Here is a 27,188-nt window from a genome sequence, read left to right on the forward strand (position 1 = left end):
CCCCTTTACGCTCTTAAAAATTATTGAGGACTCCAAAGAGCTTTTGTTTAAGTAGGTTATACCTATTGGTATTTACTATATTAAAATTTTTTAAATATAAGAATATCCAAACACACATTCCATTAGCTATCAGAGTGATGACATCACTACACATCACGTAGCCTCTGGAAAATTCTACTGTATCTAATGAGAAAATGAGAGGAGAAAGACACATAATGACTTAGTATTAGTATGAAAATACTTTTGACTTTGTAGACCCTCTGAAAAGATCTTGGAGTCTCCCGGTGTCCCTAGATGGACTCGAAAACTACTCATCTAAATTATAGCTTACAGAAGCCAATACGTGTCTAAACTTCCTAGCTGCATGAACCAATGAATTCCTTTAGGCTTAAACTAGCGTCAGTCACTTGCAACCAAAAACATCCTCATACATCTGGATTTCCAGTTGCGGACCTCAGAGGAAGAGAGTAAGTGTGAGGAAAAATACAAAGGACTGTGGCACAAAATTATTCAAGCAGCAATCTGGGCAGTAGAATATAATATCAAAAGCCCAAGGAAGGAAAAGTTCAATGAATTTTAATAAACATGGCAGACATCGGAAAACATTGTCCTAGTTGTTCCCAAATAAGTGTCATCAAACTCCATGAGAAATTGATGTGGCTCAGCTCCACTTTACTAAAAGATAACAAGGGCATCAGAACTAAAACCAAAATGTCAATTTCATTAGTAGGACTGACTAAATTTATCTTATTAGACTTTGGAAATTTCTAATTTAGAAAACTACTTTTGGGGGAAAAGCATTAGGCTATTTAGGTCAAAAATTTTAAATTCCCCCAGTATTCTCTATTCTACAGAGCTGTATTTTCTCGAACAATGTGTCTAATTTCTAAATCTCAGCTTTTTATTTCTTTTTAAAAATTATTTATTTATTTTTGGCTGCGTTGGGTCTTCGTTGCTGCGCGCGGGCTTTCTCTGGTTGCATTGAGCGGGGGCTGCTCTTTGTTGTGGTGTGCAGGCTTCTCATTGCGGTGGCTTCTCTTGTTGCGGAGCACGGGCTCTAGGCCTGTGGGCTTCAGTAGTTGTGGCTCGCAGGCTCTAGAGCGCAGGCTTTTTTTTTTTTTTTTAATTTTATTTATTTATTTTTGGCTGCATTGGGTCTTCGTTGCTGTGCGCGGGCTTTCTCTGGTTGCATTGAGCGGGGGCTACTCTTCGTTGCGGTGCGCGGGCTTCTCATCATGGGGGCTTCTCTTGTTGCAGAGCACAGGCTCTAGGCACGTGGGCTTCAGTAGTTGTGGCTCGTGGGCTCAGTAGTTGTGGCTCACGGGCTCTAGAGCGCAGGCTCAGTAGTTGTGGCGCACAGGCTTAGTTGCTCCGCAGCATGTGGGATCTTCCCAGACCAGGGACTGAACCCGTGTCCCCAGCATTGGCAGGCGGATTCTTAACCACTGCGCCACCAGGGAAGTCCCTAAATCTAGCTTTTAGAGAAACTTCTGAACATTCTTTTCTAATAGGCTGAGTTTGTAATTTATATGTTTACACAGTAATGTAATCTATCACCACCTGTACTGGGTTGAATAGTGTCCCCTCAAATTTCACATCCACATAGAACCTTGGAATTTGGAAATAGGGTCTTTGGAGATGTGATTAGTTAAGATGACGTCATACTGGATTAATATGGGCCCTAAATCCAATGCCTGGTGTCCTCATAAGAAGGGCAAGTAAAAATACACACAGGGAAGAAGGCCATGTGAAGACAAAGGCAAAGACTGAGTGATGCAACTGTAAGCCAAGGAACGCCAAGGATTGCAGGCAACCACTGGAAGCTAGAAAGAGGCAAGGGAAGAATTCTTCTCTAGAGACTTTAGAGTGAGCATGGCTTTGCTGACACATTGATTTTAGATTTCTGGCCTCCAGAACCACGAGAGAATAAATTTCTGTTGTTTTAAGTCATTGAGTTTGTGGTACTTAGTTATGGCAGCCCTAGGAACTAATACATTGCCTAATTCAGTCAGTCAAAAGTTCATCTTAACTCTATCACCCTTCCTTTGGGGAAAATACTATGTTAAAATCAACCAGAGCTTCACCTTACATCCATTTTTTAAAAAATTGTGCTAAATACACCTAACAAAATTTACCATTTTAATCATTTTAAAGTGTACAATTCAGTGGCATTAAGTATATTCAAAATGTTGCTTGCACCCATTTGTAATCCACTCAGTTGTGGCTATTAGCCAATTGGGAAAGAGGCAAGAGTAGAATAAGCCTTAGTGGAAGAATAATGCATTACCAAATCTGTTCTTGCTTACATCTAGTGCTAATGAGGAGAGTCTAACCCCAGAAAAGCCAGTAAACTTTTGCCTTATTTATATTGAAAGTGTGATTAACCACAGGAAAACTAAAGTATTAGGAGGACTAAATGTAAATACACCAGTACCAGAAAAACTCAACTGTCCTTCACTCAGTAATTCACTTCTACTGATAGACTTCCATCTTTATAATGAAAGTCATTATGACAGCCAAGTGTTTACCCATCTTTTATGTTCTCAGTTAGTGTAAACTCAATTTTCATTATTAAAATCTCAGGAATGGAGAGAATAAATCCCTGGGCACTTCTAATGCTTTATATACAAACTCTGAACTTTTCCACTTTCTACCACCCCCCCCAAATATGTTCCTGAGATATTTATCAATCTTTGGAAATGCTACTGTCTTCCTACTTTCCAGAAAGTTTTCTTTGTTGTAACACTTGATTCCCAGATGAATTCTGAAGAAATGTCACATGGTAACAGGAGTTAAAAAGCATGTGGATACTGCAATATTCATTCAATAATCAGCAGTAAAACAAGAAGTCCCACTAGACAGCAAGGTCACTAGGCTTTTCCTGTGTAAATTTTGTTAGAGCTTCCTAAATTCAGCTGAGATGAATATACTCGAGGAAAATTGTTGAAAGACAAGCATCTATTATAATTGTCCAGTTTAATTCTATTAACATTACTTCTTTTCAGCAATTTTAGCAGGTTTAACAAACTAACCTCCATATACTTTAAAAGGCTTAATTCATCTTCACCCTTCCCAATTAAAATTTTTTTTATAAATTTATTTTTTATTTATTTATTTTTGGCTGCATTGGGTCTTCGTTGCTGCGTGCGGGCTTTCTCTAGTTGCGGTGAGTGGGGGCTACTCTTCGTTGCGGTGCGTGGGCTTCTCATTGCAGTGAGTTCTCGTTGCGGAGCACAGGCTGCAGTAGTTGCAGCACGCGGGCTCAGTAGTTGTGGTTCGCGGGCTCTAGAGCGCAGGCTCAGTAGTTGTGGCGCACGGGCTTAGTTGCTCCGCAGCATGTGGGATCTTCCCGGACCAGGGCTCGAACCCGTGTCCCCTGCACTGGCAGGCGGATTCTTAACCACTGAGCCACCAGGGAAGTCCCCAATGAAAATTTTAATGAATTTCACAATTGCTGCTTTTATAGATACAGAAAGTCCCTCGTTTTCTGTTATTTGTGAAACAAAAGTGCCAGTTTCTTTCCATGAATAATAACGGAATATTCTAAATTGAAAGGGTGCTTATCTACCAGCTTATATAAAGGATAAAGAAAAAGACCCCAATTCATTTAAGGTTACAGAACCTATAGTGGGCAGGATTAGAATTTATCTCTCTGAAAATTCAAGACATTTAAAAATCATTTCAAATTTGGGGGCGCTAGAGGGAATAAAGATAGAAAGGTAATGTAACCAACCATTTGCTCATCTTTAGTTTGAAATAAAGAAAACATACTTTCACATATATATCTCTCATTTGAAACTAGTTAAGAATCCATTGGCTCCCAGGCTCTATGGTGATAGATTATTATAGGAGGTGGGTTCATGATGTGGCTTCAATTTTAAATCCACTGTCAAAAATACTAGCAATACACATACTCAAAAGAAATTTTACTAATTAATTTTCTCCCACCTCAGTTCCACCCATCATCCCCTTTGTACTCCCATTATTTAAAATGAAATACATAACAATGTGAATCTTCAGTTAGAGTGTAAGTCCACGTTCTAGTTGGCACAATAAAACTTATAACCATCAAACTGAGATTTTAATTGTATACAAATGTTGATGATTATACATTTTTTTTGACATTTTGCTTTTCATTTTTATGCTTCCCGGTTTTACCAAAGCTGAGAAGAAAAAAAAAAAAACATATACATGTGTGTGTATATAATGTTTTTTATTCAGAAGTTGAAAGGGCTAGAAAGAAGGGAACTAAGAAACCCATGTGAAATAGCCACAGGTGATTCATATCACACTTTATGAAAGACACATGAAGATAAGTGGCAACAAAAGCTATTTTCATGGTAACCTCATATCCCACAAATACTGAAATGAAAATTGCCACCACCGGGGTTCTATTTCCAGGTTTGTGATTGTGGCTCAGGGGGGAGGAACATTCTCTAATCTCATTCTCTAAGATTGGTGCTTTTCACCTAAAAGCAGAGCCTTTAGCGAAGAAGCCTGATGCCACAAAACCATGGGACAGCGGGAGAAAGAGAAGCCAGCTATCTCTCCTCAAGATGCTCTGCCGCAGGCTCCTAAGCTTCGCTAGGGAGGATCCTCCTGAAGGTACAGACCTGGAGTTGGGAAATCCTACCGTAGAGCGAGCCGACTTAAAAGCAAGCGGGAAGATAAGGCAGGATAGGGTACCTCCTCCTTCGCCAACCGCGGGCTGTCACAGCAGCTGCGGTTCTGCCACCCACGCAGCTTTCTAAGGCACCTCCAGGGTCCCTGGCGCCTTTCCTCTTCCCCTCGGGAGAGCTGCTTTGCCGCCCCAAGAGCCGGCCGGAGTAGCTGACAAACGCCAGGCTCGGCAGGGGATTGCTTCTGTCTGGAGCTCGGCTGAGGCAGCGTTCATGTCTCGCGCGCACACGCGTTCTCCCAACCAATCCCGCGCTACTCGCGCGCCCAGGAGCGTTCCCCGGTCCTGCTCGGGCTGCGCCGGCTCCTTCCCGCTCCCAGCACTCGGCAACCGAGCTCTTACTCCTCCCCTCACTCTCCACGAGTTCCACGATTCTCGGTGTAGCTCCGCCCCTGTCCCCGAGTCCGCCCCCGCGACCTCCCGAGCTTGTGCTCTCCTTTCCCCTCAGTCTCCTGCCGTCCAGCGGCCCTGGGTCTCGCGCTGCGCAAAGCGACAAGAGTCTCTCCCGCCTCGCTCCTACGCCTCCGCGCGCTCTCCCTCAGCAGCCACCGCGTAACCCACCCGCAGCTCGCTGTCTCGGACCCGGACTCGGGGTCGCGCGCCCTGACTCCGCCTACTCCCCCCGCGGACTCGCGCCCTCCGGGCCCGGCCTCTCGCTTGCGCAGGCCGCCGAGCACTCGCCTCGCGCTTCCCGGGCGCTCTCGCGCTTTCCGAGGCGAGCGCGCTCCCGGCCCGCGCGCTCCGGGCTCTGGCTTTTCCCGGCTCCCGTCAGTGCGGTGACTGCGCTGGGAAACATGGCGACCGAGGGAATGATCCTCACTAACCACGACCATCAAATCCGGGTCGGAGTCCTCACAGGTAACCGGGGAAGGAGGTCCAGGACCGCCGCGGCTGCTGTCCCCGGCTTGCCTCAGGCTTCTCGCCTGTGGTGACCCTTCTCTGTGGCCTCGGGAGGAGGGAAGGCTGAGGAAGGGGACTGGGGTGGGGGGGGGCGGACGTTTTACAACCGTTGAGAACTGCTGGAGGTTGGGGTGTTCCCGCGGGGTCCCCCGGGAGCTGGGGCCGACCCCGTGGGATGTCAGGTCCCAGTGCCTTCGCAGCCGAAGTCCTGGGCCCCTGGGGACAGAGGGGTCGGTGCGGCGGCCGCTGCGGGGCTCCTTGCTGCCAGGGCAGGCAGCGGGATCCCGGCTCCGCAGGCTGAAGCACGCCGCTCTCGGCTGGCCCGCGCGCTTCCTCCGCTACTGCTGGTCCCAGAGAGGGGGGAATCCTATTTCCACCCCCTCCCTCCTCTCCCTTCCCCCCACGCGGGCGGCCCCGCTCTGCTCTAGCCGTGCTTTCGCGGGGCACCGGCCGGAGCCGACATGGGTGTTCGTTAGGCAAAACTCTGCTCCGCCTCCGGCTGCCCCTCGCGAGCCGGGAATTCCCTCAGCCACCCACGGGACACCCCTCATCTCCCCCGGGAGGTGGGGGATCGGCTTGCACCCAGACCTCGGAAAGTGTTTGCATTCCGCCTTTCCAAGCAAAGGGCCCTCTGCCCGCCTCTTCGTTTTCTTAGAGGGACAGGCTGTTATCTGCGGCGGGGGATCCAGCCCTTTTTACTTGAGAGGGAAGGATTCCCCCACTCGGGCTCTTCTGTTCCCCTCCCTTCTGGGACCACCCCCCGCCCGGATGGTCCGGAGGCTTGTGAGGAGCGCACTTTTCCCGGGTCGCGTTTCCCTCCCTCGCGGAAGCCGTGTGTGCTCTGCATGTCTGATTCCGTTGCGCTGTATTTGGGTAATATCCCTCAGTTCGGCGACAGGCAGTTGCTGCAGGGCATGACTTCCGAGATGAATAGCAAGCCGATTTGTAGGGGTTTCTGCTGTGGTTCTGTAGTTGGTAAGGTTTCTGTGTAATTGCGTGGCGAGGTGGGGGTTAAAGAACTATATTTGGAACCTGAGGGCTTAGTTAGGAGTGAAGGAAATCCAGGACTTGCTGATTTCGGAAAAAGAAGCGAGGTAGACGGGAATCCTGGTGTTCTCCTCCCACCTCCCGCCCCCCCAACACACACACACACACACACACACACACACACACACACTTCTAAATTTTTTTTCCCTTGTCAAGTTCTGACAGGTTGAGACGGTACTCGAGAAGGAACTAAATTGAATGAAACTTGCTTTTATTATTAGGTAGAAAAAATCTCTCTTGGTAAGATAAAAAATGCAAAGCTTAATTTGGCTGCTGAGTTTTATGAAAAAGATTTCCATGGTACCCCTTCCTGTCTTTTAAGTAACTGGGTCGCCTTTCTCTGATATTGTTTCCAGATGTTAATGGTGATTTATTGAATTTTCCTAATTGAAAGCCCCTGCGATAGAGAAACTAGTCTAAACCAGTTGCAGGGAAGGGACCCTCCCCCGCCCCCCCCCCCCCCCCCCCCCCCCGCCTTAGAAGATGCGCTGTTCTCTTCTTTTGGTGCTGAAGCTCTTGCCTTGTGTGAAGATTCAGTTGTAACTCAGAAGTCTTGGAGTTGACATTGCTGATTTTCAAAGAATCTAATTGCGGGGTGTAAAAGTATATACCCTATATCAACCCTCAACTTGCACTTTAAATTCTAGCCGTGCTTTGAAAATTATTAGAGTAGTGAGAATGAAGCTTAATAGAAACCAAAGTATGTCAACTGTCCATGGAAATGAAAGGTCATAGATGTTTTAAAGTTAAACCATAGAGATTAGAAAAAATTTCTTTTTTGTTTATTTAAGCTTTCTATAATAGTTTTATTTAGTGAATCATCTTACCTGGGTTAAGTGACATTGTAGATAGCTGTTGTACAGAATGCTTTGAAAGCTGCAGCCCTTATCTGTGTCTCTGCAGTCCAGTAGGGATGACATTGGTATGCAAACAACTAAAGAAACAGTGTATGTCATCACTGTGCTAAAATTGTCTAAATAAATTACTTGTGTGATTGAGAGCTAAATGTAAAAGGTATTCCGTACTCAGATGGATTAGGAGCAAATGTGATTACCTGAAGGGATAATTTGGTACATTTACCAGGGCTAAGAAGAAACTGACATTTTTAAGGGGACTTGAAAGTCAGTGGCAACCTTATAAATGAATATGTTGCTGAGGGTGAGGCTCTTGAGCAGAATAAAAATGTAATGCAAAGGCCCTGGAATGCCCAGGTAGGATAGGTAGGTGGCACGAGCAGAATGTCAATGAGAGAAGATAACTTTGGCAGTGGAATTAAAGACAATCTAGGGAAACTCACATGAGAATGAGGTACAGTAGTTTAGGGGAAGAAGCCTAGGGTCAGGAATAAGGATATAGGTGAAAGAATGAAAAGGAAGTTGCACATTTGGGAGAAGTGGTAACAGAAGACAATAGAATTTGGTGATAAAATAGATATTTGAAGTCAGAAATAACTCTGAGAGGTTTTTACTTAAAGTTAGTGATATAAGTATTGTCTGCTATGATAGAGCCTGGAAATGTGGAGAAGAATCAGAGGAAGGAGCAGCAGTCCCCAGTCTGGATAGTGGATTTTACTACAAACAGCTTAATATTTATGGTCTTAACATTCCATGTGATTTTGTACACACAAAGAAAACCTACAGAAATAAAGCCATGTTGCACAATTTTGTCTTGTAGAACTTCCAAGTACTGCAGTTTTACTATGTAAAATTATTCTTTACTGAACTTAAGTACTATGATTTCATACTTAAGAAAATTGAATTGAAGCCACACTTAAAACCTTGATTTTGTGAGTTATAATTTGTGGCTTTCTTAAAGGTGGAGGGCTTGTTTTATAAAATATCCTCTCCATGTTTCATAATAGTGATTTTAAGTATTTTATCTAAGTCTGTTTTACAGAGGTTTTAGAGGAAAACTTAGAGGTTTTAGAGGTTTTACATATTTTAGAGGAAATGCACATATTTTACAATATGTTAGTATTTTGGTGAATTGTGTTGTCATTTCTAAAATCTTTGATTTCTTTGCGACATCCTTGATTATATCTTGAAAGATAGTTTTTATACCACTTTGAAACTTTTCATCTTCTAGGTGTTTTTGTAATCTTTATCTCAGCTATGAATTTGGCAAATATGGTACGCAGTCTCTTGAAACTTCGTATCAAATGAATTAACTTAGAATTTTGAAAGAGTATGGTAGGAAAATATTTCGCAAAGGCATTTCTTTTTTTTATTACTATCTTGAATCATTCAGAACTTGGAAGTCAGAGTGTGATAGCTAATGTAACATGGATATGTTAGTTATATTTTTTTTTTGTTCAGGAAAATGGGAACATTTACATAGGTTTTCATGGAAACATTTTATGTTGAAGATTATTGTCAATCTCTAAAAACAATATCTTTGTTAGTAACTGTTTTATGTTGATTTGTTAGAAATGAAAGTTATATGGTCTTTAGTGATCTAAGCTCTAGTTGTTAATGCATCTGTATCTAATGTTCTTTACTTCTATTACTGTTTTTAACAGACTAAAAACAATGTGATGATGAATAACATGAGGCAAATAAACAAGTATCTGTTGCTTTGAAACTAGAAACAAGATGTGGGGCAGATGTAGGAATTTTTATTATTTTTTTTTACAACTTCAGTAGTAATTATACTTACAGTCTTAACAAGTACACAGCAGGCTCACTATATCAAATGTGTCATTTTCCACCTATTTTTGTCTATTTCTAAAGAAGCTGTTTATCAAGGGAGCACACTACTTCTACCACTGTAAGTTCCGTGGAAACATCAGGAAAATAATGAATACATATATGTTTGTGATATAGAGTGGGATAGATTATGTTTCATTGGTTATTAAATATCATGTTAGCTAGCCACTGCTAATGTTTGGTATACCAAAGCACTTAGCTAAAGATGATAATCCATTACCTAAATATTCACTAACAGTGGCATGGATGAGAAAATGATACAAATTTTTAGGAAAGGGCATTTTAAAATCATGTTTTTGCTCTAGTAGTATACATTTTATTGCACTAAATTGTAGATTTGTAATCAGGAAGATTTATTAGACATATATAAAACTAGATAATAAAGATTAAATAGAAGACTAATTGTAAACTAGAAACCAAAAATATTAGTTACATGTAGGAGGTATTTCAGTCATTTATAAATAAAGTCATTCAAAATATTAAAAAAACAAGTTCTAAGCTAAGGAGGTAATAATCATTTGACTCTGGAATTGTTCAATCGTTTATTTTATTTCATTCCTCATGCTTATCCTTGTGCATTATGTGTGTCAATATTATTTTCTGAAAAGCCCATTTACTGATAAAGGTATATAAATATATCTTTTGAGAATAGATGTTGTCATTAAGTAAGGCAAATCACTATTGCAAACAAAACCTATATCCTGTGAAATGGAATTGTGTGTACTGGCAAACATACCAATATTGATCTATATGACTGTTACTAAAAAGAAGCCTATTTCTCAAACTAGGTCGTTCTTTCATGAATTTTTGGTTGGAAGCAATGTATTCGTGATTAAAGTAAGAAATCATTACATTAACTTCTATTGAATACATTTAATACTATCACCACTGGCCAAAGACTTTATAAACTAGTAGTATGTAAACATAGTAAGAGTTTTAACTATATTCAAAATACATATGACTGTTTGACTTTAAGGTATGTCGTGGAGAATCAGCAGTATGTTATTGGGGAGGAAATGATGAATGAATCTGTTTTTCTCTTACTGGTGAGAGATTCCTGGTTAAGGTGAATAGGGTGCTTTTTTTGATACAGTGAGTAAAATAGATAAAGTCTATACTTTGCACCTGTAAATAGGATTGAAGAACTAAGCATATTTGGAATTTGAGATGTTAAAAAAAAAAATCCTAAAAACAAAAAAATTAAACCACAAGGGATTTCTTCCTTCACATCCGGGCAGAGAAGATGAATACCAAGGAAGAAGAAAAGATTATTTAACCTGTTTAAAAGTAGTTGGATCTCTCAGTGCTTTGTGACCGCCTAGAGGGGTGGGATAGGGAGGGTGGGAGGGAGATGCAAGAGGGAAGCGATCTGGGGATATATGTATATGTATAGCTGATTCACTTTGTTATAAAGCAGAAACTAACAAACGATTGTAAAGCAATTATACTCCAATAAAGATGTTAAAAATAAAAATAATTGGATCTGTATTTAATATGAATAGCATGAAACCTTACTTAATTTTTGAGCGACCTCCCCGAAAAGCAAATGTCTAATGAGGTATTGTGATGTAGAAATTCCATCCAGGTGGTTTAATGAGTTCATAAGTGAGTTTGTACTTAATTGATTTAAACTAAGTAAGTAGAACTTCTTGAATATATTGTAATTAAAATAAACAACTCCAACAACTTTTACAGTAGTTTTGCCAGTAAGTATACATTTTGAAAGAATGGAATTAAATTTACTATGCTTTAAAAAATGTCCTGATTTGACAAATAAAGGAGCAAGCAAATGTGGTGGAAGGAACTTTACGCAATTTGTGCCCTGCTTCTCAAGTTGGGATATGTGACATTGTGTTCAAGGGATACTCTAAGGATTCTAAGCCTTAGAATCTAAGCTATGGGAACAAACATAGTAATTCTTGAAGTATCAATTTTACTTAGAGTATATAATTTAAACCACTTTAATATTACAGTAAGCATGAGTAAATTAGGCATGAATGTAGAATTTTAAAGGAGCTTTTAGACAAAATCAAACTTCAGAGAAATTTCAAGTGAACCCATTGTATAACTCCAGACCTCATTGTTCTTCTGTTATTGGTACTTTGGTGAGAAACAATTAAGGAGCACAGGGCCACAGAAAGAACTCTAGAAGACTCTATCTAATGCTAGTTTGGCCAGTAAAGTCCTGTAACTTTGAGCAGAATTATTTAACTCTCTCTCTCAGCTTTTCTCACCACTAACATGAAGGAGGCTCATATGGCAAAATAGGTTTCTATCCTTTAGTATCTTGACCAGCCGGAAAGAGAAATATAGTATATCAGGCTTAGGTTTTTTTTTTTTTGTCTTTATAATGGGAATGATTATGGGGGAGGGGTAGATTATACATTAAAAATGCAAGAGGATAAGAAATGGAAGAAAGGATGAAAAATTTCAGTGATTAGGTCCAGTCAGTATAAACCGAAGGGAAAATATTTAGATTTTTTTTCATTTAGAAATTTTTGTGGTATTAATCACAAAATTAACAGTAGTTTCAGTTTTACACTTCATTTCAGGCTCAGCTCACACTTCATTTCCTCAACAAAATCTTTCCTAGGAATTATTCTCTACAGTGATGTCTGTCTTTCTTTTCCTTTAGTGTTTGTAAATGTTGCTACACCCTGTAATCATGTACATGTGGGAGGCTGCAAGATGTAGTTTAAAGAAAAAAAAAAAAAAGACTTTGGAGTCAGACTTGTATTTCAGATCTCAGATCCTGATATGCCCTTTATTTTGGAAAGTCATTTAACCTCTATGAATTTCAATTTCCTTCTCCAAATGAAGATGGCAATGCTTACTTCACAGAGTTGTTAAGAACTGAGGGGACTTCCAGTGGTTAAGAATCCGCCTTCCAGTGCAGGGAACACAGGTTTGATCCCTGGTCAGGCAACTAAGATCCCACATGCCCTGCAGCTCTAGAGCCGGCACACCACAACTAGAGAGCCCACGTGCCGCAATTGAGACCTGACGCAGCCAAATAAATAAATAAATATTAAAACAAAAAACCAACAAAAAAACCAACAACAACAAAAAAATGGGACTTCCCTGGTGGTGCAGTGGTTAAGACTCTGTGCTCCCAATGCAGAGGGCCCAGGTTCGATCCCTGATAGGGAACTAGATCTCACATGCATGCCACAGCTAAGAGTTCACATGCCACAACTAAGGAGCCCATGTGCCGCAACTAAGGAGCTGGTGAGCTGCAACTAAGGAGCCCATGTGCCACAACTAAGGAGCTGGCGAGCTGCAACTAAGGAGCTGGCGAGCTGCAACTGAGGAGCTGGCGAGCTGCAACTGAGGAGCTGGCGAGCTGCAACTAAGGAGCCCACCTGCCACAACTAAGGAGCCCACCTGCCACAACTAAGGAGCCCACCTGCTGCAACTAAGACCCGGTGCAACCAAATAAATAAATTAATTAATTAATTAAAAAAAAAGAACTGAGATAATGTATGTGAAAATGCCTACCATGTATGTCTAACTTGGATTATACAGTCGACTCTTGAACAGTGGGGTTGGGGGGGGAGTAGGGGTGCCAACCCCCCGTCCCCCACCCCACACAGTACAAAACCCGAGTTTAACTTTGTAATTGGTCCTCCATAGCTGTGATTCTCCCCTATCCAAGGTTCCTTATATGTTGATTCAACCAACCTTGGATTGTGTAGTACTGTAGTACTTACTGAAAAAAATCCTGGGTGTAAGTGGACCCGTACAGTTCAAACTGCTCTGGTTCAAGGGTTAACTGTATACTCAATAATCTTCTTTTCCTCTTCATATGCTGTTTTGGCATAATTTGCTAATAGCTTCATGTATAAATATCTTCTTTAAAGTAGATTTTAAAGTTCTTGAAACAGGTGATGGTGTTCTTCACTTCTTCTGTGCCCTTTTGTCATAGCACCTATTAATGAAGTATTTGCATAGAAGATGTTTAATTAAAAAAAATTGGATGGTGTGACACTTAGTAGTTTAGGAAGCAGCTACTGAGAAACATTTAGATAAACTAGAACTTTGCAATTATTACTAAAAAGACAGTTCAGGGTAGATGGAGTGGGGTTTAGTATTTTTCTGTATATTTATTACTGGTAATAGGATGATACCAATGATGTCTATTTGAGATATTTTATACTATCAAATTTAATATTTTATATATTTTCTTTATATTTCCCTTATGTATTTCTTTATGTATTTTTTAATCTATTTTCTAATTAATTTGTATATGTATTCTTAGTTGATGGGCATAATCTGTATGAGGATTATTTTAGAGTAATTTTAGAGTAATTTTTTAAACTGTCATCTTAAAAAATTAAAAATTGAAATTATAGGTAAAAGATTCTGAAAATGCTGCAGGTTATTTTGAAGGTTAATTCTGAAGGTCAAAATAGCATAAAATAGGAGTCAAAAGTTCTACATCTTCCACCGCTTTCAAGACACTTAACCACATTTTATCTCCGTTTCCTTAGCATTGAATGAAGTTATGCTTACCTTACATAGTTAATGAGGGAGAAAGGAAATAATGTGTTCAATAATCAACACCTACTATGTGCCAGGCTCTGTGCTGAAGTGAGGGATACAATAGTGAATAAAACAGACACAGTCCTTATCCTCTTGGAGCTTATATTTTAGCACTAACATGAACACACTATTTAGTCAAGTTAGATGTTGACAAATCATGCTACGTTTATGTTGCATTTCAAGGAATAAAGTGCTTCTGTATTTTATTTTTGTTGTAGATAAGTATAAGCACCAAAACCGTTTTCATGTCAAGCCATTTTTGACACAAATTTTTAAACCATTACACATTTCCTGCTTTCTAAGATAGAAAATATTGAACATAATTTAATTATTTTATTCATTCAGGTTTAAGTAATTATAGCTAACATCTGTCGAGTTTATATATATACATACATATATATGGCATAAATATGTTCTATTTGTGCTTAGCACTTTGCCCATGTTATTTTATCGTTACAACCTTTATAAGGTAATATATTATTCCGTTTACACCGCCTGAGAAATAGGTCAGGTAGCTTGCTCAAGATTACACCAGTGGCCCTGCCAGAATTCGAGCACAGGTCTGACTGTACTCTGAGCAATTACATTTCTATATTCTATTCTGAATATCTTTTATTGTGGAGTGTGGTAGTATAGTTCTCTCTAGTGTTTTCTTTTCAGTTGTGACTTTACACACTTGTTCCCTTCCCCACTTATAGTTTCTAATCTACGGGAGATGCCTTTTTGTGGCAGTCAGTGGCAGACTACAGGCCATAACTGACCAGTACACATGTTCATTAGGCCCATACTATGTCTTTACAAAAAAGTATGTTTCTAACATTAAAAAATGACATTTTATATAAACCCGTACTTTTAGCTTTTTAAGATTCAGCAACACTGCAACCTCTTTCCCACAGGACAATAGTTGGTTAGAGTGGCTGTCCCCTTGAGATAGGGCATGTATTCTCCAGTTTGCCACAATTCCCACTTAACCTATTTGTTATCTGCCTCACCTCATAGGTATTTGAGTTTGTGATCTTTGCTCATACATATTCTTCTTTTTCCATCATATCTTGGGCAACTTTTCATATTAGTGAAAATGATAATACAGAGTTTATCAAGAGCTTACCAAGTGTGAAATAATTTTCTAGAGCCTGCCATAGAACCTATTAATTTATTTAATCCTCATAATAGTATCACCATTTTGCATTTGAAGAAATGGTAGCAGAGAGAGATTAAGTAATTTGCTCAAATTACTGCAATAAGAAGCCAAGCTGATAAAAGGCCAAACTGTGAGTTGAACCCATGTAGTCTGTTCATAGAGTGTAAGCTCTTAACCACTACGTTATACTCCTTGGCATTTAATAATTAATTCATATAGATACACATCTTTCTTTTTAATGGCTCTATTGTATTGCATCATAAGTTACGCTATATTTAGTCAGTCCTCAATTGATGTCCATAGAGGTTTCTTATTTTTTTCATGTGACAAATGTTGCAGATAATAACATTGTACATTTATTATTGCATATTTGTGAGTTTTTTTAAAAATGTAAGTTAAATTACTATAAATAGAATTTTGGGGTCAACACTATCTGCGTTTAAAATTTTTGATAGAAATTACACCCTTTTTGGAAGACAAGTTTGTACTAATTGTAATTAATATTCTCACTTTCATTTGGTATTATCTTTTTAATCTTTACGAGTTCTTTTGAGATACAACTCTTTCTTGAGTTATATACGTGGATTAGATTGCAGACGACAGATACCCAGCTCACAATTACCTTAAGTGAAAAGGGGAATTTATTAATTTACATAGAGTATAGAGGAGGAACTGACTTTAGATACTCAAGCAGTGTGTCCAGGGGATTACTGTAATGATGGACACTTATTCTCCGTTTTAGTGCTTTGATTTTTCAGTATGTTGCATGCTGACTTCCTTGATGTAGCCAGAATTGGGGCAAGGAGGGTGCAGGTTAGGAGATTATAGTAATAGTCAATCAGGTTTTCCGTACCCAACTAGTGAATCCAGAGGAGAGATTTTCTTTTTCATGGCATTTGTATATAAAATTCCAGGTTGCTTCTTCACCTGGCTTGGCTCACAGGTCCATCTTTGGGCCAATCATTGTGACTAGGAAAGTGAGGACTGTGATTGGCCAGGTCTGTATTTCATGTCTGTTTTGGGATTGGGACACTAAATAGGCAGCGTCACCAGAATCACACGCAGAAGGGGATAGGGAAGCCTTCAAACGAAGAGGGGTTTCTGCCACTAGAAGGGCAGAATTTAGAGGTTTTCTTAAGTCTTTATGCCTTTTTGCTTTCTTATTTTCCCCCCTAAGAGTATAGTTTATCTGCCCTATTTCCTTTCTCCTGCTTCTTCCATGAAAGTGGTCCTCTGGCAGATAGTTCTAATTGGAACTGGAACAAGTTAATGTGTGAGAACTAGTGGGTTAAACTCAGGGCCCCCTAATATCAACAGTGGTTAATTTATCAGGAGCGCTCACAATGACTGACTTCCACTTTTTCATACACTGCATAAGTGTGGTTATCTAAGGACATTTTAGAACAGTAGTATGCATGTAATAGAGAGTAAGATTTTACTAGTTTTTACAATAGTTCTTTTATGTTGCTTTATTTAAATTTTTGATCAGCTATGAGCCTTTATTTTACAAATTAATTAATTAATTAATTAAATTTTATTTTTGGCTGCCCTGTGTCCTCGTTGCTGTGCGCGGGTCCTCTCTAGTTGCGGCAAGCGGGGGCCACTCTTTGCTGCGGTGGGCGGGCTTCTCATTGCAGTGGCCTCTCTTGCTGCAGAGCACAGGCCCTAGGCGTGCGGGCTTTAGTAGTCCTAGTGCAGGGACCCAGTAGTTGTGGCTCACGGGCTCTAGAGCTCAGGCTCAGTAGTTGTGGTGCACGGGCTTCGTTGCTCTGAGGGACGTGGGATCCTCCCAGACCAGGACTCGACCCGTGTCCCCTGCATTGGCAGGCAGATTCCTAACCACTGCGGCACCAGGGAAGTCCCTAGCTATGAGTCTTTAGTCTTTTTTTTTCTACAAACGATCCCTCCCAGTATTTCCTAAGTTTTGTTCCTAAGTTTAGCACTTCTCAGGGAAATGTTATAATAGGTATGATGTTAAGAGATTTTTATGTGGTCAAATAAATTTGGAAAGTGGTATATAATATATCTCTCCTTATGGAGATTAACAGTATACTAGAGCATATTAACATGTTAAAGATGTGAATGGTGTTACAGTTGTGGAGCCTGTTGAACTTTATTTAGTCTAGTGTTTCCAAAACTTTTTGAGAATGGAACATTTTTTCAAGACATACCAGAATTCTGTTCAACACTTCTTTGGGAAATAGTGGTCTTTCCCCTGCGAATGATATTTTGGAAGTCTATATAACACCTTTATATTCTTTTAGCTTTTTGCTGTAGAAATAGTGGTTTCCTACAGTAATCTCTACTATGAAAATTAATTTTTTTTCTGGATTTGCCTTTAAAGTATATATATGTATATATACTTTAAAATGTAAATATATATATATATATATTTTTTTTTTCCCCCAGTTATCGCCTCTGACTTTTTTTTCTTTTTCTTTCCACATTAAAAGATTGGCTGACTATATTATCTTATTCAGAAAATCTATGATAGCAAAGACCAGTCTTGATTCTGTTACTACTGTATGGGGAAAGAACCCTGGAATAAGTTCTATTTTGGATTTTTCCAGTGAGCATTTGGTATCATTATTTGTAAAATGTAAAGATGAAAAGATGCTTTTTAAAATCTCCTTCAGCTCTAAAATCTTAATAATCCCAATCTCAGGAACATACCTCATGTTTACCATTCTCTCATTGCTTGTATTCACATTATCTACAACCTGTTACTGACAGCAAAATTGTTGATTTGAAATGTCTTCCTTGCTTCAAACAGGAAAAACTGCTAGAAGACACTGACATTCATACCAAGTGTAAATGGAAATAATAAATGTCTGTTACTTCCATTGCAAAATATGTGCAGTTTTATTTCATTCACTGTCACATGCTGCAGAGAGTTCAAATTGGAAAATGTTTAAGATTTAGAATAAAATTTACACACATGTAAGTGTAATAACTGATTCACACAATCAAGCTTAGAAGAATAATAGAGATTTAGAGGTTTCAAGGTATTACCTTTTTCTTTTTAAATTTAAATTGTAGTGATACACCAGAGACCTGGAAAGCAAAAATTAGTATTCTCCCCAAATACTATGATTATTTTGCTATTAAATATTTAAAATGAAGCTATTGTAAAAATAAGACATATACCTTCATGAACAATATTATGTTTTAGGTTCACACAGATATTCAGAATAGTAGGTAGGCTGTGGATTAGACCACCTGGGTTTATACCTGAGTTAAGTGTAGGTTTTAGAGTTACTTAACTTCTCTAAGCTTCAATTTTCTCATCCACGAAATGGGGAAAAATCCTTTGCCTGCTTTAGAGGGTTGTTTTGATAAGTGAAATAATAAATGTAAATGTTGAGTGAGTGTGCCCACATAATAAATATTCATTAAGTGTTTGTTGTTATATATTGTAATAATTTGAATCTAATTACCTTTACAAAGATGATAACAGAAAGCAACCAATATAACTTTTAGATATCTGACCCAATCATGGTTTATTTCCATGCTGTTTTTCTCTTTTATTGTATCTTATTTTAGGAACATCATTAAGGAACAATACTGTACTGGGGTTTTGCTTGATCTAAATTCTTATTTTCTAGCTTAATTCTGGTGTTGTTAGAGTCAGAAGATGCTGTTTGTAGTGTAGTAACTAAGGACAAGAATTTGAGATTTTTGAGGCGTAGGTTTAAAGTAAAGTATATATGGGAAACTGCTTCTAATATTCTCTAGGGCTTGTTAAGATCTGTGGAGAAAACTGCCTCTACATACAGATATGTAGGTATTATAGTTATGGAATACTTTAGTTAAAGTGGAAAAGTTTTAAGTGTTATACAAATGGTGCAGTAATACAGGGTGGTAAAGTGATAGCAAAATGAAACTATTTACATAGATAATTGTTGATTTGTAGAAAAGAGAGTTTTAATTGACATATGAGGAAAATAGTAAATCCCAGGGACAGTGAGCCAAGGCTTAGACCTTGTGTTTGGGTTGACTTGGGGCATAAGACAGATGAATATTATATATAAAAGGAGATCGATACTTTATAAAATCAGGTACCAAAAGAAAATCTCTAGAACTTAAAGCATTGCCAAAGATGATTTTGGGCAGGAAGGTTTGAGAATAATTGATTTAGGTCAGTATTGGGCTTGGAATTTTCCGGTTTTCTTCTGCAGATGGGTCTATGAAGCATTATTAATTTTAAAAAATTGTCACGTATGCATCATAATGAAACATTCATTACTTTCTGATTCTTAATGCAATTCAGAAGTGGGTCATATCTAATAACATGAGAAACTTGAAATAGAGACCCCCCCCACCCCCATAAGTAGGAACTTTTAAACAGCTAAATAGGTATGGATCTGATTTTATTACTATTGTTTTCCTGGCCTGTCATTTCCTGTTGATTAATCTGTTAGTCTGACCATAGCCTGACTTGTTAACAGACAGTGCAACACAATTCAGTAACTGTCTCAGTCTACTTGGGTTGCTGTAACAAAGTACCATAGACTAGGTGGCTTATAAACAACGGAAATTTACTTCTTACAGTTTTGGAGTCTGGGAAGTTCAAGATCAAGTTACCAACAAATTCAGTGTCCAGTGAGGGCCTACTTCCTGGTTCATAGACAGCCATTTTCTCTCTGTCTCCTCACATGGCAGAAAATGGGAGGGAACTCTCTGGGTCTCTTTTATAAGGGTACTGACCCCATTCATGAGGGCTGTGTCCTCATGACCTAATCACCTCCCAAAGGCCCCACATCCAAACACCATTACACTAGGGGAATAGGTTTCAGTATGTGAATTTGGCGGGGCCTGACACAAATATTCAGCCTTTGGCAGGTATGTGCCATGTGATGTGCTTTGTGTTTTGTTAAGCTAATACTACTGAATGTTTATAGTGTCATCCTTTAGGTACGAGGAGTTGGTTGTAAAGTAGGTTTACAGGTTTAGTTATTTATATATTAAAACACTTGCCAAGTTCTGCGTGACAGGGTTTACGAAACTTTTTATGTAAAGGGCCAGATAGTAAATATTTTAGGCTTTGTGGGATGTATAATTTCTATCACAGCCACTCAGCTCTGCCCTTATAGCATAAACGCAGCCATAGACAATATGTAAATAAATGAGCATGACTGTGTTCCAACGAAACTTTATTTACAAAAACAGATGGTTGGCCAGAGTTGGCCCAAGGGCCATAGTTTCTCACTCCATGCTCAGAGACACAGTTTGTGTTAGGCAAGTATAATTTTAAGTTACCTGCATGTGAATTAAACTTTTATATTAAAATTTGCATTGTAAACCACCACAAAACTTAGTGGCTTAAAACTACAATTTAATGTTTCTCACATTTCTATGAATTAACTCAGTCATTCTCCTTTATGTGGCATTGGTTGGGGTTCTGGTATAGCAGCAGACATCTGGAGGCTTGATTGGGACTGTTGTCCAGGGCCTTGGTTCTCCTGCATGTGGGTTTCTCCACATGGCTGATTCATTAGCCTCATGGTGCGATGGCTGGGTTCCAAGAAGTATTCCAAGAGCAAGCGTTGTGACAGGGAGGAAACAAATCTGCCAGGATGATTAAGGGGTAGGCCTGAAACTGGCATAACCTCACTTCTGACATTATTCTATTGGTCAAAATACTCAGAGGCTCAGCCCAGAGTCATCGTGGGAAGAGACTAGGAATACTAGGAAGCATGATTAATTCGGGATCATCAAAGTGGCAGTCTATCACAGGATTGTTTTGGTTGCAAGTGACCATTCAAATTGGGCTAGCCTTAGTAAAGGGGACATTTATTGTAAGAATAATGGGGTGTCTATCTCACAGAACCTAAATATGGGATGAGGCCCTAGGAATATTGGACCCAAGGTTTGAAGGTCCGAAGGACTGTTTCTCATCTTGCTTCACTCTGTAAAGTAAGCTCTATTTTCTCTTACCACAGATCTGCCTTTTTCGCAGTGCGAAAAACATTACCATTGACTGCTCCTGTATTGTTTAGATCTTCCCATTTCAGCCATTCAGAAAAGGACTGACTTTATTTTCGCAGTTTTGTTTCTAAAATACTTGAGGAAGAACTTTGTCCTGGACCAGTCATTTGTGATAAGAGGATAGAGGTTATGTTGGACCATGTGGACAGGAGTAGGAGCAGTTAACAGAAAAGGGATGCTGGATATTTAACTCCCAAGTAGTTCGCTTGCTTTCTCCCTAACCATCTATTTCCTGACATAAACTAATTTGGTAATTATTTTAATAAATAATTTGTTTCCCCATTTCAGGCCTAGTTTACTTTTTTTCTTCAGCTGTCTGCCTTTGGCTGTTTCATTGTTCTGCTGGAGAGTAGGCTGAAGTAAGGACTGGAATTAGTTCAGTATTTGAATATTCATTGTAATTTCTTCTTGCTTTGAGTAGGGTATAGCAGCATTTAGTATCTATTATGTCACTTTGCCACCATTAACATAGACTCAGATATGAAGGTGATCCTACTATGCTGTTATTCATTGATTCCTAAGGTTGATTTGGGTGATTTGGTTGGCTGAGTGAGTATATCCTTTCTCTGGAAAGGGTCCACTTGCATACAAGAATGCAGGAACTATAATACAGAATGAAATAAGAGCTGTAATAGATACAAGCAACATACTGTGGGTGCACAGAGGAAGGAACAATTAATTTTGACTGAGTGGCTGTAGGAGGGATGGTATTTTAAAGGAGATGGTTTGAGCGGGCGTGGAAGAATGAATAACCCATCCTTAGAAAAACAAGGAAAGGTAATCTGGCTGACAGGTTTCTTTCCCTGTTGAAGGGGTGGCACCAGAATGTCTTGGCTAAAGTAGATGAGCTTAAATATAGGTATAGAGGATTCAGGATAAACAGCAGCATGTACTTCTTTTAACCGTTTTCGGTTAAAATTACAAGAGCTAATTTGGTTTTGCTACATTCAGGCCTCAGGTGACTATGTGGTAGTTTGAAATTTGAGAATTTGATTTTTTAAATAAAGAGTTTATCTCAAAGACTCAGATTTTGGATATAGAAAGAACTTTAAGGATTATCTGTACTACCCACTCTAGTACATAAAGAAACTAAGACCGAGTTAAATGACTTATTTAAGTTTACACATCTAAATGATAGAGTTGGAGCTAAATCCAGGCTACTTTACTCCTAGTCTTGGGTATTAAAAAAATTATATGGTGTATCCTTTGTAGTAAGATTTGTCCCAAATATCCCATTCAAATTATCTACTGTAGGAGTTTTAAAATTTGAGATATAACATGTATACAGTAAAATGCACAAACGTTAATTATACAGTATGGTGAATTTTTCGTATGTATAGATCCTTGTAAGTACCACCCATGAACATTTCCAGCACTCCAGAATTTTCCTTCATGCCTTTTACTAGTCAATATCTAATTCCCCTGCCACCTCCAAGTAATCACTATTCTGATTTTTATCATAAAGGATTAACTTTGCCTGTTCTTGAATTTTATATAAATTAATGACTTCTTTCGCTCATTATTATGTCTATGATATTATCCACGTTGTGTGTAGCAGTTATTCGTTCTTTTTATTAATATGTGGTATTCCACAGAACAAATTGAATTATTATTTTTCTGTTGGTGGACATTTGACTTGTTTCTAGTTTTTGACTTTTTAATAAAGCTGTCATGGATATTCTCATATGGGTCTTTTCATAAATATATTGTCTCCATTCTAGGTGTAGAATTTCTGAGTTATTGTTTCCCCAGAAGGTTGTACTATTTTCTGTCCCCACCAACAATGGAGGAAAGTTTCAGTTGCTCTACATTCTTGTCAAAATTTGCTATTGTCAGTCTTTTTTTTTTTTTAATTTTATTTATTTTATTTATTTATTTATGGCTGTGTTGGGTCTTCATTTCTGTGTGAGTGCTTTCTCTAGTTGTGGCAAGTGGGGGCCACTCTTCATCGCGGTGCGCGGGCCTCTCACTATCGCGGCCTCTCTTGTTGCGGAGCACAGGCTCCAGACGCGCAGGCTCAGCAATTGTGGCTCACGGGCCTAGTCGCTCCGCAGCATGTGGGATCTTCCCAGACCAGGGCTCGAACCCGTGTCCCCTGCATTGGCAGGCAGATTCTCAACCACTGCGCCACCAGGGAAGCCCTGTCCGTCTTTCTAATTTTGACCATTCTGGTGAGCGTGTAGTGGCTTCTAATTTATATTTCCCAGATAAGTAATGATGTTGAGCACCTTTTAATGTATTAATTTAAAAAATATATATTTTTAATAGGACTGTCTTTGTCTTATGGATTTGTGGGAATTTTTTATAATTCTGAATATGGGAACTCTGTGTATATGTATGGCAAATATCTTCTCACAGTCTGTGGCTAGGCTTTTCAGTCTCTTAATAGTGTCTTTTAATAAATAAAAATTCTTAACAGTAATGAAGTTCAATTTATTAAATTTTCTTTTTATGATTAGTGAATTTCTTGTGTCTTGTTTAAACAGTCTTTGCCTGTTACAGGATCATTAAAATATTATCCAAAATTTTCTTGAAGCTTTATTGCTTTCCCTTTCACTTAAGGTTCTGTGATACATTTCAAATTAATTTGTATGCATGACGAAGTAGAGATCAAGAATTTCTTTTGAACATATGGATAGGCAGTTGATCTGGCATCATTTTTTGAAAAAACTCTCTTTTCCCCACTGGATTGTAGGGTACCTTTGATATAAATCAGGCGGATTTGTTTCTACAGTGTTTCTGTTCCACTGGTCTGTTTGTCTGTTTTTGCACCAACATTACCTTGTCTTAATTACTATAGCTTTATACTAAGTCTAGATATCTGGTAGTATAAGTTCTCCAAAGTTTTTCTTCTTCTTCAATTCTTTTTTTGTTTTTTTTGGAGGGGAAGGCTGTACTCCATCATTTGTATTGTCATATGCATTTAGAATCAGATTACAGTTTAAAAAATCTGTTGGTATTATGACTGGGATTGCATCGAAGCTGTAGATCAGTTTGGAGACAATTGGCATGTTACAATATAGTCTTCCATTCTATGACTATGGATTATCTGTCTATTTCCTTGGGTCTTTAAGTTCTCTCAACAGTGTTTTATGGTGTTCAATCTAGATGTCTTGCATAACTTTTGTTAAGTTTATGGCTAGGCATGTAATGTTTTAAAAATGTTGTTGTAAATGGTATTGTTTATTTAAATTTCATTTTCCAGTTTCATATTAATTCATAGAAATACCATTGGTTTTTGTATTTTGGTCTAATGAACAACAGCCTTGCTAAATTAGCTTTTTTTTTTATTACTTTCTATTTTATTTATTTGAAAAATTGTTTTAATTTTTAATTTTTTTAATTGAATGAAAGATTCTTTAAATTCTATAGTGCTTTACAGTTTTCAAAAGTTTTACAAACATGATTTCATATAATCCCATAATAAACCCCCTTTCCCCCTACTCCTTTATTGCCCTTCCCCCCTTCTCTCCCCTCTGGTAACCACTAGTTTGTTCTCTGTATCTGTGAGTCTGCTTCTTTTTTGTTTTATTCACTAGTTTGTTGTGTTTTTTTTTTTTAATTAATTTTTATTGGAGTATGGTTGCTTTACAATGTCGTGTTAGTTTCTGCTGTACAGCAAAGTGAATCAGCTATATATATACATATATCTCCTCTTTTTTGGATTCCCTTCCTGTCTAGGTCACCACAGAGCACTGAGTAGAGTTGCCTGTGCTATACAGTAGGTTCTCATTAGTTATCTATTTACTAGATAGTAGTGTATACATGTCAATCCCAATCTCCCAATTCATCCCCCCCACCTTCGCCCCTTGGTATCCATATGTTTGTTCTCTACTTTTTTATGTTTTTGTCTCTATTTCTGCTTTGCAAATAAGTTCATCTGTATCATTTTTCTAGATTCCACATAAAAGTGATATTATACGATATTTATTTTTCTCTTTCTCACTTATTTCACTTTGTATGACAGTCTCTAGGTCCACCACATCTCTGCAAATGACACAATTTTGTTCCTTTTTATGGCTGAGTAATATTCCATTGTATACATGTACCACATCTTCTTTATCCATTCCTCTGTTGATGGACTTTTAGGTTGCTTCCATGTCCTGGCTATTGTAAATAGCACTGCAGTGAACATTGGGGTGCATGTATTTTTTTGAATTATGGTTTTCTCCGGGTATATGCCCAGGAGTGGGATTGCTGGGTCATATGATAGTTCTATTTTTAGCTTTTTAAGGAACCTCAATACTGTTCTCCATAGTGGCTGTATCAATTTATATTCCCACTGAGTTTGTTGTGTTTTAGATTCCACATATAAGTGTTACCGAGTCCAAGCTCATACTGCTTGCCACATGACATGCCAATAATTCGAGAGACAAATTGTTGGGACAAGGAATAGAGACTTTATTTGGAAAGCCAGCAGACTGAGAAGATGGTGGACTAGTGTCCCGAAGAACCATCTTGCCTGAGTTAGAATTTAGGCTTCTTTTATAGTAAAAGAGGAGGGAGTGTGGTTGGTTGTGCAAATTTCTTGGTGCTGTAATCCTTTGTTCTTGCAGCTGTCTGCTAGGTCTGGTCACAGTGTCCCTATAAACCTCCATCAAGACAAATGTTATTCTCTGTTCTGCAACTTTTTAATCTCTATATGAATAGAAAAGTTTTAAAGGTCAGAGCCTTGAGAATGGTCTATCCTGTATATTTCAGGCTATAGGCAACATTTATTTATTAACTTGTAGCAAAAGCAATAGAACACAAAGGTTAAAGTAAAAGAAAGAGATCCAATGTGGAGTCAGATTTGTTCTTCCCTATTCCATAAGTGATATCATACAGTATTTGTCTTTCTCTGTCTGACTTATTTCACTTAGCATAATGGCCTCCAAGTCCATCCATGTTGCTGCAAATGGCAAATAAATTAGCTTATTTTTAATATTTAGTAGTTTGTAGATTCTTTTGTATTTCCTGTTTACAACCATATCATCTGAGGATAATGATGATATTACTTACTCCTTTCTAGTCTTTATACTTTTTTGTTTTTCCATATTGCAATGATCAAGACTTTCAGAACAATGTTTAGTAGAAATAGTGATAGTTTTATTCCTGAACTTAGGGGGGGAAAATGTTCACTATTTCAACATTAATTATTATGTTAGCTATAGGTTTTTGTAGGTACCCTTTGTCAGATTAAAGAAGTTTCCCATCTATTCCTAGTTTTCTAAATTATTAATGGCTAAATTTTATTTAAATATATTTATATTTAATTTAAATATAAGTTAATTATTAATGGTTAAATTTTATGAAATGGTTTTTCTGCTCTTACTGAGATAAATCATATGATTTGTGCCCTTAATTCCATAATATGGTGAATTACACTGATTTCAATGTTAAACTAACTTTGCACTACTAGGATAAGTCCCACTTGGTTACAATGTATTGTATCACTGGATTTAATGTGTCAGTATTTTGTATGGGATTTTTATGTCTATTCACTAGCCTGTAATTTTCCTTTCTTGTAAAAATTTTTGTCAGGTGTTGGTATCAAGTTTTGCTGGCCTCATAAAAACTAGTCTCTGTCTCTCTTTTTTATTCTTTGAAGGAGTTTGTGTTAGATTGGTACATTTCATCTGTGCTAGAAAAGGATGTTCTGCAATTTGTTGATGTTAGTGTTATGTGTCAACAAGGTCAAATTGTTTAATCATGTTGATCAAATCTTTTAATGATTTTTAATGATTTTCTTTCTGTTTTTGTCAGTTATGACAGAAGAATCTTAAAATTACCAACTATGACCATAGATTTTTCCTTTCAGTTCTTTCAACTTTTACTTTATGTATTCTGGAGCTCTTGTTAGGTATATAAAAATTTAGGATTGTTATAATTTACAATTGAACCATTATGTCATTATAAAATGTCTTTCTCTATCTCTAGTAGTATTCCTTGTCTTGAAGTCTACTTTAGAACTTCTATTAATATGATTGCTCTTTCTTTTCATCAGTATTTCTACAGTTTATTTTTTTCTTTTTATTTCAAGCTGTCTGTATTCTTTTGTTTAAGGTATATCTTTTGGAAGTAGCATATTATTGGGTCATGTTTATTTGATCCAGTTTGACAATCTTTGTGGATTTTTTTTTAAGTTCTTAATTTTATTTATTTATTTATTATCTATTTTTGGCTACGTTGGGTCTTCGTTGCTACG

At 38.1% G+C, this 27,188-nt stretch overlaps 1 protein-coding gene across 11 annotated transcripts in view; it reads left to right on the plus strand.

Moving 5' to 3' along the window:
* The first annotated feature begins 4,941 nt into the window (after positions 1 to 4,941).
* GPHN (gephyrin) overlaps positions 4,942 to 27,188 on the plus strand; it is a 615,197-nt gene continuing 592,950 nt past the window's right edge. For all 11 annotated transcript variants that reach the window (XM_061180933.1, XM_061180924.1, XM_061180928.1 and 8 more), the window contains exon 1: positions 4,942 to 5,536. In XM_061180933.1, coding sequence (XP_061036916.1) covers positions 5,473 to 5,536 — 64 coding nt within the window. In that variant the 5' untranslated portion in view covers positions 4,942 to 5,472. The remainder of the gene's footprint in view (positions 5,537 to 27,188) is intronic.

Source organism: Eubalaena glacialis, chromosome 2, assembly GCF_028564815.1.
Source record: "Eubalaena glacialis isolate mEubGla1 chromosome 2, mEubGla1.1.hap2.+ XY, whole genome shotgun sequence".
Lineage (NCBI taxonomy): Eukaryota > Metazoa > Chordata > Mammalia > Artiodactyla > Balaenidae > Eubalaena > Eubalaena glacialis.